Raw genomic sequence first — 14964 nt, forward strand, 5'->3', positions numbered from 1 at the left:
GGGGCCTGAGATTAAATCCTGTCTGTGCCATGGGTGTAGTCTTGAGGCACATTTCCCCCTGTGAACCACTGCTCTTTGGTTTAAAATATGAACAGAAAAGCTGTACTGGAGAGGATTTCTCTGAGGATGACATGAGCTCATCCTTTGAAAGTGCTGAACTCGAAGCCTGATATGCAACAGTGCTCAGCGAATTACAGGTGGCACAGTTAATGTTATGTTCAGTGTATCTAAACACCAGTATAATATTCTACTCTTGTACTCTTAAAAACCTACTCATGTTATTTAAACATTCAGTGCATTTCTTTTGCACTCTATGTCTTGCATGTTGCAGTTCAAGGGCCTACGAGACATTCTTTAACACCAGCACCAACTAGTTGTCTTCTTGGAAGCAGATGTAAAGCCCCGCATTTCTTGCTCTTCTGTAAATGTCCCACAAACATGTAAATGTGCAGGGTGTGTTCTTGTTGCAGTGCTGTGCTTTCCCTTGCCTTGATCCCATGGGGGCCACAGAAAGGCCACCTCTGGCCCCATGCTGCTATAACGTCCAAGCATTGGCCCAGGCTTTGTCATCCTGTCGACTTTCCCGGACCTTGTTCTCTCCTTGGTCTCTAAATTACATGCATAAATAAAAAATAAAAAAGCTCTGATGTTGAGGTTGCTTTTTGCCCTTCCTGATTATCCCTCCCTTCCTTTGAAATAAAGTCTCCATCTGAATTGTGTTTTCTGCCAAAAACAGAGACCATTTTAATTGGTCCCCTGATGGTGGGAAAGATGAAGGACCTGGACAGGACTACTTTCCAAAAACAGAGACCATTTTAATTGGTCCCCTGATGGTGGGAAAGATGAAGGACCTGGACAGGAATGACTACTCAATCTCTTGTCATTTGCAGTGATTTTCACCAGTGATTTTCTGAATCCAAACATTGGCATCAGGCATGGAGTGAAAAGAAGCAGGGTGATCTCCAAATGCAGCAAACTTTTATTTGTTCATCTGCCGTTCTCCTTGGTGTCTTTCTGGCCCAGGCTCTGCAGGGAAATGCTGGCTCTTGTATCATCACTGTGAGTGGTGATGTGACGGTGTTAAGGAAAGGTGTTCTGCATCCCGGGGCTGGGAGGAAAGTGTCTTTGTTTTACTAGCCTGACAGTTCACAGCAACTTGAGTTGAAATTGATGTGCCATATCTGCTGATTACCTGGATAGAATATTGGCGGACACGGAGCCTGGCACAACTGTACCCTTAAATCTGATTGTTCTGGCTAGCAGGAAGCTGAAAGCCATCCAGCATGAATTTCCCAGTAGAATCACAATGGATGAAGAGAATTTAGAGATAAATGAAAAGTAAGAAAATCCATAGATGAATTAATAAGGAGCAGGGATGAGCCACCTGTGAGGTGGGGCTGACAGGGACGGAATACACGGAGTGCAGGGGCAGAGAAGAGGGTGTCATTTGTTCTCTGTATGCCCCTGCATGCTGGTGGCCCGCTACTGCCATGTGTATGGGCAATTTAAGCTGTTTTGGCAGAGGAAAGCCGCATTATATATAAGAGAGTGGATGGGTCCATGAAGGAGGACAGGCAGAGCTGGTGGGTTTTTGTGGGCAACACAGAAGGAAGCACTGTTCTCATTAAATCCAAACATTCTGTTTGCATTCACACTGGAGTCGGCTAAAACCGCTTCCTTCCTTGCTCTAGAACTGCATGGGTACACAGAATGAGCTAGGGAAATGTTTAGGACTATGTACTGGGGACAGCAAGCTGAGGTTCAGTCACTGGAAATCAGAATTTTCTCTTAGTGTGGATCGGCCACTGAACATACATTCTGTTCCTGTGAGCCAGGAAAGCTGGCTAAGTGCAGACATATTTGAAATTGACATTTGATGTGATAAAATTGCTAATACTTTGGGGCACTATATTGTGTGAAGGTCTGTTTAAAGAACCTTATGGACCACCTAATTCAATTCACATATTAATTTCAAGATCTGGAGACTGCCAGGGATTTAGCTCAGTGGTTCTGGTGACTGTCTTGCAAGGGCAGGGACCTGAGTTTGATCCCCAGTACCAAAACAAAAAGATTTGGGGACTAACATCACTTTTCTCTCAATAAAGAAATACAGTTGAGAGAAAACAGCCACAATTACAGGATTATAAAACTAGTAAGCAGCAGAACTAGCAGGCGTATGTGGGAATATTAAAGTGTGTGCAAACTCTCAACTATTAAGCATCATGTCTCCCTAAAAGGTCAGTATCTGGGGTCAGAGCTGATTGCGAATGAAGAATAGCATCAGGATTAAAGGGCACCAGAGAGCAGGAGAAATAGTGATTCATGTTTCCTGCTGGGGGACAGAAAAGCAGCCTGGGAGAGAATCAGTGTATAGAGAATCAGCAGCTGGTTGTTCCAGACCTGTGTGGCACCTTCTAAAGCAGGTCCTGTGTTACAGACAAGGGTAGGCAGTAATTCCAGGTGGCTCCCGACTTTGCCTGGTGCATTTTGTGTGTAAGAAAAGCCTTGTGGATTGTGTGTTTAACACACTAAAACAAATGTACCAAAATTCTGCTATTTGGGAGTAGCACAAGCATTCCAGGGCATCATGTGGGCTGAGACATAATGACAGCATGCTTGACGGTGGTCAGAGAGAAAGAGATGTGAAGAGTGTGTCTGTGGTGGGCAGTTCATAGTGTATTTGTGCGGTGTGTCTGATGCAAAGGCATCTGACAGCTTTGGGCACTGTCTCCCCTCCTTTGGGAAGGGAATATTAATTAATCATGATGAAGAGTGCTTTGCCTTAATGGACAGTGACAGCTCACCCTGGCTGACTGGGCGGGTTGTGTTCGGCGTGAAGCACCTGCCTGACAATTTTGGGCTGCACAGGAATTCGCGTGTACTGAAGTGAGCCACAGTTGGCCTTGTAAGCAGCTCGCTGGTGTACATCGCGAGAGATACAACCAGGGCGCAGGGGTCCTGTCCCACACATAGCGTCTTGCACACTACATGGGTTCTCTCTTTGAAAGAGAAAACTCAGCAGTCACAATGGTGTAGCTCTGGGGGAAAACTTGCCTCTTAAATCCCAGGAAAAGAGGCAGACAGGGTAAACATGTTCTCCTACCCACCATCCACTCATCACAGTCTGTAGAATAGGCCACTGCCTCTCCAGGAGAAGGGCACTGTTTTGATCAAAGCCATAGGGAAAGAAAGAACATTTCCACCCATTTTGTCAAATGGGTTCCCCAATTTTATTTAAACTCCAATCAAGATGATGTCTTGGTGTCTATGATGTTAAATAATACAAAATAATTCTCAATTACTCTTGAAACTGCTCCTATGAATTCCTCAAATCATAAGCAAAGAAACAAAAGTAGTTTCTCAGCACCCTCAAAATTCAGTAGGCATAAAAACGCCAAAAATTCAGTAGGCATAAAATTTAACAGGTCTTTCCCCTTAGACAGATAAATTCCCAATAGTAAAGATATGTCCTTTTCACTTGAGCATCTTCATGGGGAATTCTATCCCTGTGGAGCCACAACTTCCACTGGGGATATTATTTTTCCCAGCCCCCTGCCAAACATCAACCTCATTCTTTTCATTAAATTTGCATGAGGTGTAGTCAGAGGTTACCTCCCTATGTATACCTATTTGTCCACCCTCAGTGGGACCTACACCTTACACACACACCTGCACACACACACACACACACACACAGAGGTATGCGTACATACAAGCAAATGTTCATGCATAACCCTCACACAATTCTACACTTGGGAAATGAATGCTTCTCTCTTGACATCTGACATCCTACAGTGAGAGGGTAGAAATGGAAAGATAGATGATGAGACTTTACAAAAAAAGCATAGTGGGTGCAGTGAGAGATGTGGGGAGATGGATTTTCATGCTTGGAGTGGTTGGCACAGAGGCCTACACCATCTTTGTGTACGAGGCCAAAGGGGCAAAGTAACAAAAAGACACCTCCCATGGACAAAGTGCCTTGACTGCCTGCCAGAAGAATATAAGCAGACCCTCTCCAGCTGGAACCCCAGTTTCCCTATTCCCTCTACTTTACCACAGTTTTATTCCTCAAGATAAACCTGAAGTCCAAGCTGTCAGAGATGAATTCCAAGACACAACTCTGCTCAAACGGCATTTGATAATGCCAAGCAGTCAGAGACAGTGAAGTCACCACTTCTGCAAACCAAATGAATCAGCTCTGAAACGCACCTATTCCTGCCCTGGCACGCATACCTAAAGAGGGAGAGGGCAGAAAGGAAAATGGGCAGGGAGACTATGGGATACATAGCATTTTTATTCCTTCTGTGTGTACTGTTATGTCGCTGTAGAGTACGGGATGGCTGGATGGAGTCATTTCTTATTTCTGGGTATGATAACAAAGAGAAGGCTAGCAGGGCTTTGTGAAATTCTAATTTATGAAATTTAATTTGTAAAGAACTGGTAGGTTGGCCCAATTTAAGTATATAACAGCCCCATGAACATATGCAAAGCTAATTTGGAGTTTCCTGGTGAGAAGCCCTCCTGCAGCTGGTGTGGTGAATAACTAAATATCACTTGTAATTAAGACAGCATTACTGGGAGGCAGAATGCGCCTGGAGCTTGCGCCTCCCACATTGTTTGAGGGTCGACAATGCACAAGAAATTATTCTGACTGGATTTGCCCAGAAAGTAGGACTTGAAAGTATCCCTCTCAGCCACTCCTTTAAGGCTTTTATTTGTTTAACGAACTTGTTGTTCCAAAAGAGTGCAAATATGGCCAGACTCTCAATTATCCCGGATGTCAGATCAGCAGGTACAAGCTAATGAGGTCTCGCTGTGTCGGATGAAAAGGCAGAGGGAGTCTTCTGACAGTCAGAGCCCAGCCTCTGAATCGACAAATTCAGAGCTGTGTTGATGGAAAGAACTTTGGAAGTCGAACAGATTGGGGAGTGAAACCGAACTCCCGGTGACCTTAAGAAACTGGTTTTTCCTTTACCCGGTGTTTTCTCACACCCGGAATTGGAATAAAAGTTGTTATGCAGGTTTGAAATAAGTAGCAGGAGGGTTTGTCTGTAATGAAGTGGGCATGTGCTTGCTGGTAACCAAGACTCTTCGGAAGATGACAGCTGTTTTTTCACGCTCTCACTTAAAATTTTTCACATCACAACATAAATGGCCCCGCTAAGTGCGCTCAAGCCCACTTGCCAGTTATTTACTTAGTTCTGTGTTCCAGAGAGCTACTTAATTGAGCAGTCCACTTCTTCATCCCCAAATCGTGGCTCGTGACACTTGGACCTCCTGGTGTCTGAGCATTAGATCAGCTAAAACATGGGAGCGAGAATGCTCTGCTGAACACATCCTAGTCCTCTCCCTCACTGCCCCCCGGGTTCCCTGCACTGTGACAGCTCCACACCTGGGTAAAATACATGTTTCATGAAGTCTCCTACACTGAAGAGAGGATCCGCCAAGGATGATTTTATTACTGCACAGTTACAGCAGCTTGCCAGCTGTTCCCGCTTGCCCAACACACAGAAGAGAGGAGGTAACTATATTTTCAGAGTAAAATAATATGAGCTTCTTCTGGTGAAAGTAGTGTTATATGCATGGAGTAGAGATTATTTGATGGTTTTCAGGAGCTACTACTGAAGTTCAAAACTTTTTCCCAAATAGTGAATTTGTGACTTAATAGATCATTTATAGGAAGAAAAAAATAGTAATTACATTAGAAACTTTTTTTGACCTTTTCTTAAAATTAATTTTATTGGTCCATTTTAGGTATACAATATAATGACATTCATCATGGGAAATTTGTGCCTTTACATGATATACTTGGTTCTTATTTTCTCCCCATTCCCCTGCCCTCCCTTCACCCCCTCCACCCTTCCCTATTTACAAAGACTTTATTTTCACTCTTTCCTTTTCTCATATTAATTGCATTCCCTTCTTCCCTTTCCCCGACCCCTCCCACTTCCCCTTCCCCTTTGGACCTTTTCTTTCTATTTCACATTATCTATTATACCTTTTGATCCTTATTTATACTTTCAGTTTCTCACACCAGAGAAACTCTTTGGTATTTACACACGTCTATCCTATTTATTTCACTTAAAAGTATCACCCCAATGTATATCCATTTAACTCTAAATGTCTCTAAGGTTTACCTTTTGATGTACTCCCTGGCTTTCAGTATTTCCCACCTTCTATCTGGGATAGTTTTCCTTCTACCTGAAGAGCTCTCTTTCTGTTTTAATATGAGTCTGGTGGTAATAAATTTTCTCTTTTTTTGTTTATCTGACAGAGTATTTATTTCTTCCTTACTTATGGAGGATATTTTCATTGGGTAGAAAATCTAGGTTGGTAGTTGTTTTCTTTCAGTGCTTTGAAAATGTTGCCTTGGTTTTTGGATTTCACTTTTTTAATAAAAATTCCATTACTGGCATTATTAATCCACTTTGAAATTACATTAGAATCTTTAGTGAAGAACTTCTTTCAGTTGCCTAAGTCTACTCTACACATGGCTGGATAATAGAGCTCTGAAGCCATTGAGTTTTGGATTCAAATCCCAGGTCTGACACTCACTGTGTACACATACCAGGGAAAGCTTAGGAAAGTACAGCTACCTGGAAAGCCTGAGATTTGCTCAAAAGTGGAATCGAATACATAATTCATACTCAAGAGGACTACTGGTGTGACAATTAAAGGAGGTTAAGGATTTAAGACTAAAATACAATAGAAACAAATCCTATGTCTGTATAACTTGACAGATAATAGAACTGAGAACACTGTCTTCTGGCCACTAAAAACTGCTGCCAGTCTACATGAGGCACAACAATGCACATCTGTCAAATGTGTTATGATCTCCATACAGGGACACAACTCAATGCTTCCTGCAAGCAGGCAGGGGTCACAGCCAAGCATTGCTCCCCACTCTGCTGTCACCCCATCTTTTCCCCAAGATAAGTACTCTTGGAAGACTTGAATAGCACTCCTTTTCTTTTTTTATTGGTTAGAGGAAATCTGTTTTTGTTTCCCATTAAGCTTATTGGTACAATCTAGGTATACATTATGATCACATTCATCCCTGGGAATTGGTATCTGTATGTGATACATCTAACTTCTTGTTTTGTCCCCATTCCCCTTCCTCCCCTTTCACCCCCACCCTCCCTATTTACAAAAACTTTGTTTCCAACTTTTCTTTCTCTTCTCATACTTTTTCCTTCCCTCTTTCCTTTCCCCCATCCCTTCCTAGTTCCCTTACCCTGTTTTACCTTTTCTTCCTATTTTACATTATTTATTATGTAGTTTGGTCTTTATTGACTCTTGCAGTTTCTCATACTAGAGAAACTATTTGATATTTACATGTGTCCTGTTTCTTTCACTGAAGAGTATGTCATCAATATGCATCCAATGAGCTATAAATGCTTCTAGTTTATCATTCTTTATGGCTGAATAGTACTCCATTGTATAAAAAATATATCTTGTTTAACCTTTCATCAGTTGATGGGCATTTGGGCTGTTTCCAAGATGTAGCTATTGCAAAATGTGGCACTATAGACATGGATGAGCATATATCACTGTGGTATAATTCTTTTAATTCTTTGGGGAAGATACCCAGCAGGGGAATAGCTGGGTGAAATGGGACCTCTAATCCTAGTTGTTTGAGATATCTCCATATTGATTTCCACAGTGGTTGCACCAGTCTGCACTCCTACCAACAATGAAGAAGTGTTCCTCTTTCCCCACAATCTCGCCAGCATTTGTTCTTGGTTGACTTCTTGATAGCAGCCATTCTTTCTGGGGTGAGGTGGAATCTCAGGGTTGGTTTCATCTGCATCTCTCGAATGAACAGTGATGTTGATCATTTTTTCATGTATTTATTGGATGCTTCTACTTCTTCAATGGAGAAATGTCTGTGCACTTCACATGCCCATTTTTGGATTGCATTTTTAAATTTGGCAGGTCTCAATTTTTAAATTTCTTTACACATTCTAGATAGTAGTCTTTTGTCTGAGGAACAGCTGGTAAAAATTTTTTCCCACACTGGGGGTTGTCTCTTCATGCTGTCAGTGGTTTATCTTACTGTACAGAAGCTTTTAAATGAGATCCCAGTTGTTGATTCTTTGTGCTAGTTCCTGTGCAACTAAGGATTTGTTCATGAAGTGTTCTCCTATGCCAGTGTCTTCAAGAGTTTTACCTAACCTCTCTTCCAGCAGGTTTAGCGTTTCTTTCTTTTCTTTTTTATTTATTTATTTATTTATTTATTTTGAGACAGGGTCTCACTATGTAGTTGAGACTGACCTGGAACTCACTATGTAGCCCAGGCTGGTCTCAAACTCACAATGATCCTCCTGCCTCAGCCTCCAGAGTGCTGGGATTACAGGCATGAGTCACAATGCTCGGCTAAGCTTATCATTCCTGTTTTAATGTTTAGATCTTGGATCCATTTCGATTTTAGTATAGTGACTGGGGAAAGATACAGGTCTAATTTTAGTCTTTGGCACATTGAGACCCAGTTTTTCCATCACCATTAATTAGGAGACGATCTTTCCTCCAAGGAGGGTGGTTGGCTCCTTTGTCAAAGATGAGGTTGCCGAGTGTGTCTGGAGCTGTTTCTGCATCTTCTAATGTATTCCACTGATCCTCAGTTCACTTCCTTTGCCAGTACCATGCTGTTTTTATCAGTCAGCCCCCCTTTAAAAGTAAATAAATATATTCCTTTTCAAATTGATATGTTTTTCAGCCATGTCAATTTTTCCCAGGTAGCAGGGATAAAGGGAATGTTCTTGGCTAACAAGAAGATTGACCACCAAGTGAAGACTTTCATCACTTACAACAAAGGCCGCGACTGGCGCTTGCTGCAGGCACCGGACGCAGATCTCAGAGGGGCCCCCGTGCACTGTCTGCTGGTGAGTGCTGTGTTTGTGTTGGAGCCACACGCCCCGAGTGGCGCAGGCCTGAAATGGCACTCAGCGGGAGGATGCGGATAGTTCGGGCTCTTTTGTTCAGCCCATGAGCAAAACAGGCAGGGAAGGGCATGGAGGAAGAAGGGAAGGAGAGTCCTAGGGCTGCCCTTTGCAATGGTCGGTGAAGTAAGAGAACATGGATAAGACTGTTGCTCACTCCTGGGATCCACGCGTCCAGCCTGAGTTGCTTTGCTTTGCTTTGTCTTGCTGTTAGCGCTCGAGCCCAGCATACACCCTACCACTGAGCTTCCCCTCCCGGTTCCCGTGAGAGTCTCCAGCTGTGGTGTGCTGTTGTCCCCTCAGCACTCGTCATTTCTCATGGGAATCACCTTTCGCAGACCCAAGGATCCACACATTTACTGCGCTGGAATAGAGTGTGCGCAGAAGTGTGCTGGTGTAATTCTTGCGGTGACATTTCCTCATCTTTGGAGAGAATTTTATGACTCGAAAGGGTTAAAAACCACTGATTTAAACTTAACATTTGTTTTCTTTATAATATATTCCATCCATTTGTCTTTGTCTATAAAGCTGGCATTGGCAGAAAAGATGCCCCTAGGGGAAATGATGGCCCAGCACTTGTTTTTCTAAATAAGGTCTCCCTAGAATACGGTCTGCTTACATATTCATGGATTCTTTATGCCTGTTCTCCCTCTGTAATGGCAGAACCATGGAGCCATGACAGAGACTGCAGGGTCAACAAAGCATGAGATGTTTATGCTGGGGCCCCTTAAAAAGATGTGCTGACCCCTAATTTACAGTGTGGATTTCATTTAGTTATGTTACACTGGCAAGCAAGTAGTATCAGCATCAATTTATTTATATACTGGGTGATAGGATGGTGCCCAAAAGATGGGTCTTGCTTCCAGGGGTTTGCAGTCGATTTAGCTCTTTGCATGAAGTTAAATGAAGAAGTGAAAGATTATAGAGTCAAGCACTACTTCTCTTAGTAGCTGTTGATGCCATACTTGCTGCACTGACAGATGTGAATGCAGGAGGTAGGGGAAGAAAGAGAGTCATTGAAAAAGAAAGCATTGTTCAATTAATACTGCTCATTTCTGTAGAGTTAAATTGCATTTCAGTCAAGAAAAGGGAGAGATCAGGATATAAGCATAGAGAGACGTCTACTCAGTTTTAGTAAGAAGTGCTTGGTGAGGGTATATGTGTCGTCAGCCCATCTGTCTGTCTGTCCGTCTGTCTGTCCATCTGCCCGTCCATCCGTCCACCCACCCATCTATCCATCTACTGTTCACACAACTCTGGCTTTAATGTCACCCCCACTCTGCTTGGTTCTTTCCATCCCACTAAGTCGGGACAGTCACTTTGCAGGTTCCTCTTGCAGGACGTGTGGTGTCACTCTCCTACTGGACAAGAAGCCAGCAGCCACAGCTTGACCTTATTAGTTTCAGAGGATATCACAGTTGTCACCGTGGATTAGGGAAGCAAATTTGAAATTCAGCCTCCCAGTAATCCTTACTACTGCTGACTTATAGGGCCAAAGCAGGCAGTTAGGGGGAGTGCATACAGCCATGACAGATTAAGTGAATGTAACAGCTGATATCAAATACCTGTGCTATACATAGGTGGCATGCAGTGGCACTTACAAAGAGCAAGACCCCTTCCTAGCAAAGCTATTCCGAGGTGAAGCACAGTGATATTTAGGCAGAAACCATGGGGTGTGCCTTTCCCCGCTCCATGCATAGGCTTGCATGGGACCTTTGGCACTAAAAACCGATCATTAAAAGTGACTTCTAAACAAAATACTTAGCAGAAAGTTCACTTTTCCAACCGGAACCCAAAGTCCTGAGTCAGATTTCTGTGCCTCCAGAATACAAAGGCAGTGTCAGTTTCCTTCTCTGTCCCCGCTGGGACAATCCTAATCAAGCCACAGTCATTTCCTTTAGGACCTACAGGGAGAGGCTTCTGGGAACCTACTTTCCAAGCAACAGTGAGTGTGACCTGTTTTTTAATAAATCGACTCTAGTGTGATAAAACATGGGTACATATGAGACATCCACTTACGAGTACAGTTCAGTGAATGCTGACGCTTGTATGCTCCCATGTAGCCATGACTGCAGCCAGGATAGACCATTCCGATCACCCTGGAACATTCCTGGGTGCCCTTTGTACTCAGAACGCTCTCTCCCCTCCTTAGCTAACCAAGAATACTTGGCCCCTTATTGCATAGTAGCTCTTTGTCTTTTCAAATTTTAGAAACATGTTGATATGAAGTTTTTATGGAAAAACTAGATCATATATCTCCTTTATTTCAGCTTTCTAATGGTTGTCTAGATCAGGATGAAAAAAAAACAAATACATTATCATGATCTCTGTGTGATCTATCCTCAATCTACTTCCACTTGGCCTCCAGCAGCTCCCTCCTTCCTTCATTTTACTTAAGCCAGACTTATATGTACTTCTTTATACTTAGGAGGCTAGGAGCTCTTTCTTTGTCCATCGTGTTTATTTATGCCTTGTCTTATTTGAATTGTCTGTTATTTTCTTAATAATGCCCTTGAACTCACCAGGATTTTCCTTGGCATTCGTGGCCAGACTTAACAAACAGATTTCATGAACATTCAGTAAAGATACTTTCTTCCAACCTTTTCCCTCCATGACCCTCATCCTCACCTGTTATCAGCCTCACTATTCATGGGTCTCTTGTCCCTCTTTTCCTGTCAAATATGAGTCCCATGAATGTAGAGACCTTGGCTGTCTTTGTGGCCATTCCGAAGATGAGCTCTAAGAGTCATACCTGCCACTTGGGAGATGTTCAATCCATGTGTCGTGTTTGGCACTGAATTCAAAGGTGCTACTTGAGTTTCACATTTGGACTGTAATAAAGTTATGTGTTCCTCTGATAGCTACACAGAGGAGTTTGTCATAATGTCCACCTTCTGAAGCTTGTGAGCTCAAGGGGACGCCAACATTAATAAAATCAAGAAGTTCGCAAAGATGAAGAAGAGATGATCTAGTGCAGTGGAGTTGTGCATGGACCCAGGAGTCTTTGGCTCTTCCTCCCTCATTAACCTTACAGCTTAAGTCAGTTTTTAATTCAAACTATTACAAGAGATAACAGGGTGAGGAGAGGAAGTGATGGAGGTGGGTGGGGAGGAGAAACTAATAATCACTTTTTAAAATCTGCCAAAGGTACAAAATGGGGAAGAAAATCTTTGAGCTACAGGAGACCCAGACGGTTTAAAAAAAAAAAAAAACCTCTAGGCTTGGGAGCTGGTGGCAGAGAGAAGATAAAAAGTGATTTTTAGATTGTGAGTACTTGGAAAGTGACAGTGTCCCTGAAAGCACAGTCTAGTGATTAGAAAAGAGATTTTCCAGCAGGGCTGTTACAAATGTGGAACAAGTGCAGAATTACAGCCCCAAATGGAGTGTTCCTGGTAAAATGTATTCTATAGAAATAAGACATCCAGGGTAATTTGGGGCAGTATTTTTAGGTCTTTCAGCCTGATTGCCTGAAGGGCTCAGATGGGATTTCTTTCCTCTGAAGACTGCACTGTCTACAATTAAGTAGGACGTTACAGGTCATGGTCTCCCTGCCTCCAAAGCCTCCACATCGGGCTCCCACGAGGGAAGCAGTATCTGAGCTGAGGCCATGACATATCCATGGACCCTTGGGAAAACCACAGTGTTTCATGACTTCTTTATAGATCCATTTGGCATCTTTTCCCACTGGCACTGAGCAGGCAGCTGCCTCAGGAGATCTGTGACTGTTTTCTGCCTTCCCTGCACTGCCTGTAACTCTGTGTGCTGTTCCAGACTGCAGTGGAGTCAGCGTCCCCACATCCAGCTGGCCTTTCTGAGGGCCCCCCTATTCTTTGCCAGTGACTCCACTGAACACCAGTGAGCCCCTAGCTCTAATTCAGAGTCAGAAAGTGAACAAAAGTATAGGTGTTTAGGGGAAGGAGGATGTTGGGGATACAACTTGGGAACTTACCTGCTGCTTTGCTGTTCATGAGAGTTTTGATTTGTCTTTGCAGTGCAGCATTTAGATTAATAGCCCTAGAGTAAAAGTACCAGGCAGATAGCATCCAGAGGCTGTCGACACGTAGGTTGGAGAGAAAGAAGCGGTACAGTACTTGAAATCTCTGTTTCTTAAGTTTATTTATTTCATGGAGGGTGATTTCTTCTATCATTTAATAACTCCATTGGGCCACCCACAGTACTTGAAGACAGTAGAGAATTAATGGGTCGCCGGACAGCATTATGCTAGGGGAAATGATGCAGACACAGAAAGACAAATCAACACATTCTCACTGGTGTGTGGAAGCTCAGTCAAACTCAGAGAAACAGAGAGCCCTGAGGTGCGAGTGCCCAGAAGCTGAGGATTTGGGGTGATGGGGAGATGGGTTCCAAGGCTTCAGCTGGACAGGTGGAATAAATGATAAGTGTTTTTAGTGAGAAAAAACTAATGCATCAGTAAAACCCAGCCCACATTCATGAAATACTTGTTGTGGTGAAAGGATTTGGGGGGTAAAACTAAAAGAAAAAAGAAGGCAAAGGGAAGGAAAATTAGGACCTAGAGGCCCACAAATCTGCTTCAGGGTTTTGAGAACTTCCTGATATTGAAGGAAAAGTGGGCATTTGTCCTTGTGCGTTTTTCAGAGTCCTTAATTTGCTTCAGCTTCTCGAACCTTATATCTGATGCTGGTAAGACCAAAGACTAAGGATCTAATTGGCCGCAGAATTGACTCACTGAGTATAGCCCAAGGCCTGGGACTATGTGTAAGTCCACTAAGGAAGTTTCCAAATACAAATGCTAGTCCCTCCATCCTCCCACCTCTCCAAGTCAGCAACTAGGCCATGGCAGTTTCTGCGTACATTCCTGTACCTTATGAATGTGGAAATTAAAGTGAAAAAGACAACTGCTCTTGGAACAGGCTCTGTTTTGACTCTATAGTGTTGGAGACAGCCCTGGAAATATAAAAGCAACACCTGTGACTGTTAGGTTGTGCCAGGTGCTCAGTACTTCTTTGCTAGTAAGAGAAAAGAAAGCAAGAAAGAATGCAGGTAGAAAGTTCTACAAAATGGCCCTGCCCCGGCAATATGTGCATAAGAATCCAATCCCTTTGACTTGTGTCCAGTGTGGACATAGTGCAGGTTGATAGTCAGTACAATAAATCTGTTAGTTTTTGGTGATTTCACTCTGACGGATATCTAAAGAGGGTACAGAACTTTAAGTTCATAGGGTAAGATGAGCCTGTTAGCATTGTTTTTATTCAAACATTTGGGCAGACTTTGTAAATACTTTGACAAAAGTGAAAGTGAAAATGAAATAAAGCCACAGAAATTCTCCATTTACCAGCTGGGGGCAATCCAGTACCACAAATGGGAGCGTCAACAAAAAGTACACCAAAACGATCACTTCTAATAAAGATGCTACTACATGAACTAGTGGCTTTTCTTTTCAAATTAGTAATATCTTGGCCCTCTAGAAGCCATAGCAACAGAACAGTGCTGAGACAGCCAGTGAAAAATGCCCTCCCTCCTTTGTGACAACGAGTTTTCCATGCCCCCAAACATAGCCTTTTAATTGTCACCTGAGCTTTCACTCTTGCAGCTGTGGCAAGCAGCCGGCTCAAGATTCCCAGCTGAAGCTTCTCTGTCCAGGAATGCCCTGCTCTCTCAGGTGGTACGAAGGGCCTTCACTGGGCCTGTTTGTCTAGGGATCATCTCTGAGCTGCACTTCTGGGAGTACCATGGAGATGGTCACAACCATCCTCCAACTGTATAGTTTTTAATCAACCCCTAGTGTTCCTGGTATTGTTCTGAGGAGAACAGTAACGTCTTTCATGCCCCGACACAAAGCATACCTTGATACCGCAAGCTTTTCTGGATGACCCGTTTTTAGAGCCTATTCAAGATACTGCAGAATGTGCCAAATTATACTTGGCATGTTCTCTTCATTTGTTGACTGTGTCCCTTAGGGAGATAAAATTGTGTGGCACCAGAAAAGACAGCACAGGATGGTACAAGGTCAAATACCAGTGGCAGGTCGGAGACGGAAACACCC

At 43.2% G+C, this 14964-nt stretch overlaps 1 protein-coding gene across 1 annotated transcript in view; it reads left to right on the forward strand.

The window, feature by feature from the left end:
* The window catches only part of Sorcs1 (sortilin related VPS10 domain containing receptor 1), a 369207-nt gene that overhangs the window by 264930 nt on the left and 89313 nt on the right, over positions 1–14964 (forward strand). Inside the window, exon 11 of the mRNA XM_033761243.1 lies at positions 8736–8882. Coding sequence (XP_033617134.1) covers positions 8736–8882 — 147 coding nt within the window. The remainder of the gene's footprint in view (positions 1–8735; positions 8883–14964) is intronic.

Source organism: Fukomys damarensis, unplaced genomic scaffold (assembly GCF_012274545.1).
Source record: "Fukomys damarensis isolate Sample0158 unplaced genomic scaffold, DMR_v1.0_HiC HiC_scaffold_8, whole genome shotgun sequence".
Lineage (NCBI taxonomy): Eukaryota > Metazoa > Chordata > Mammalia > Rodentia > Bathyergidae > Fukomys > Fukomys damarensis.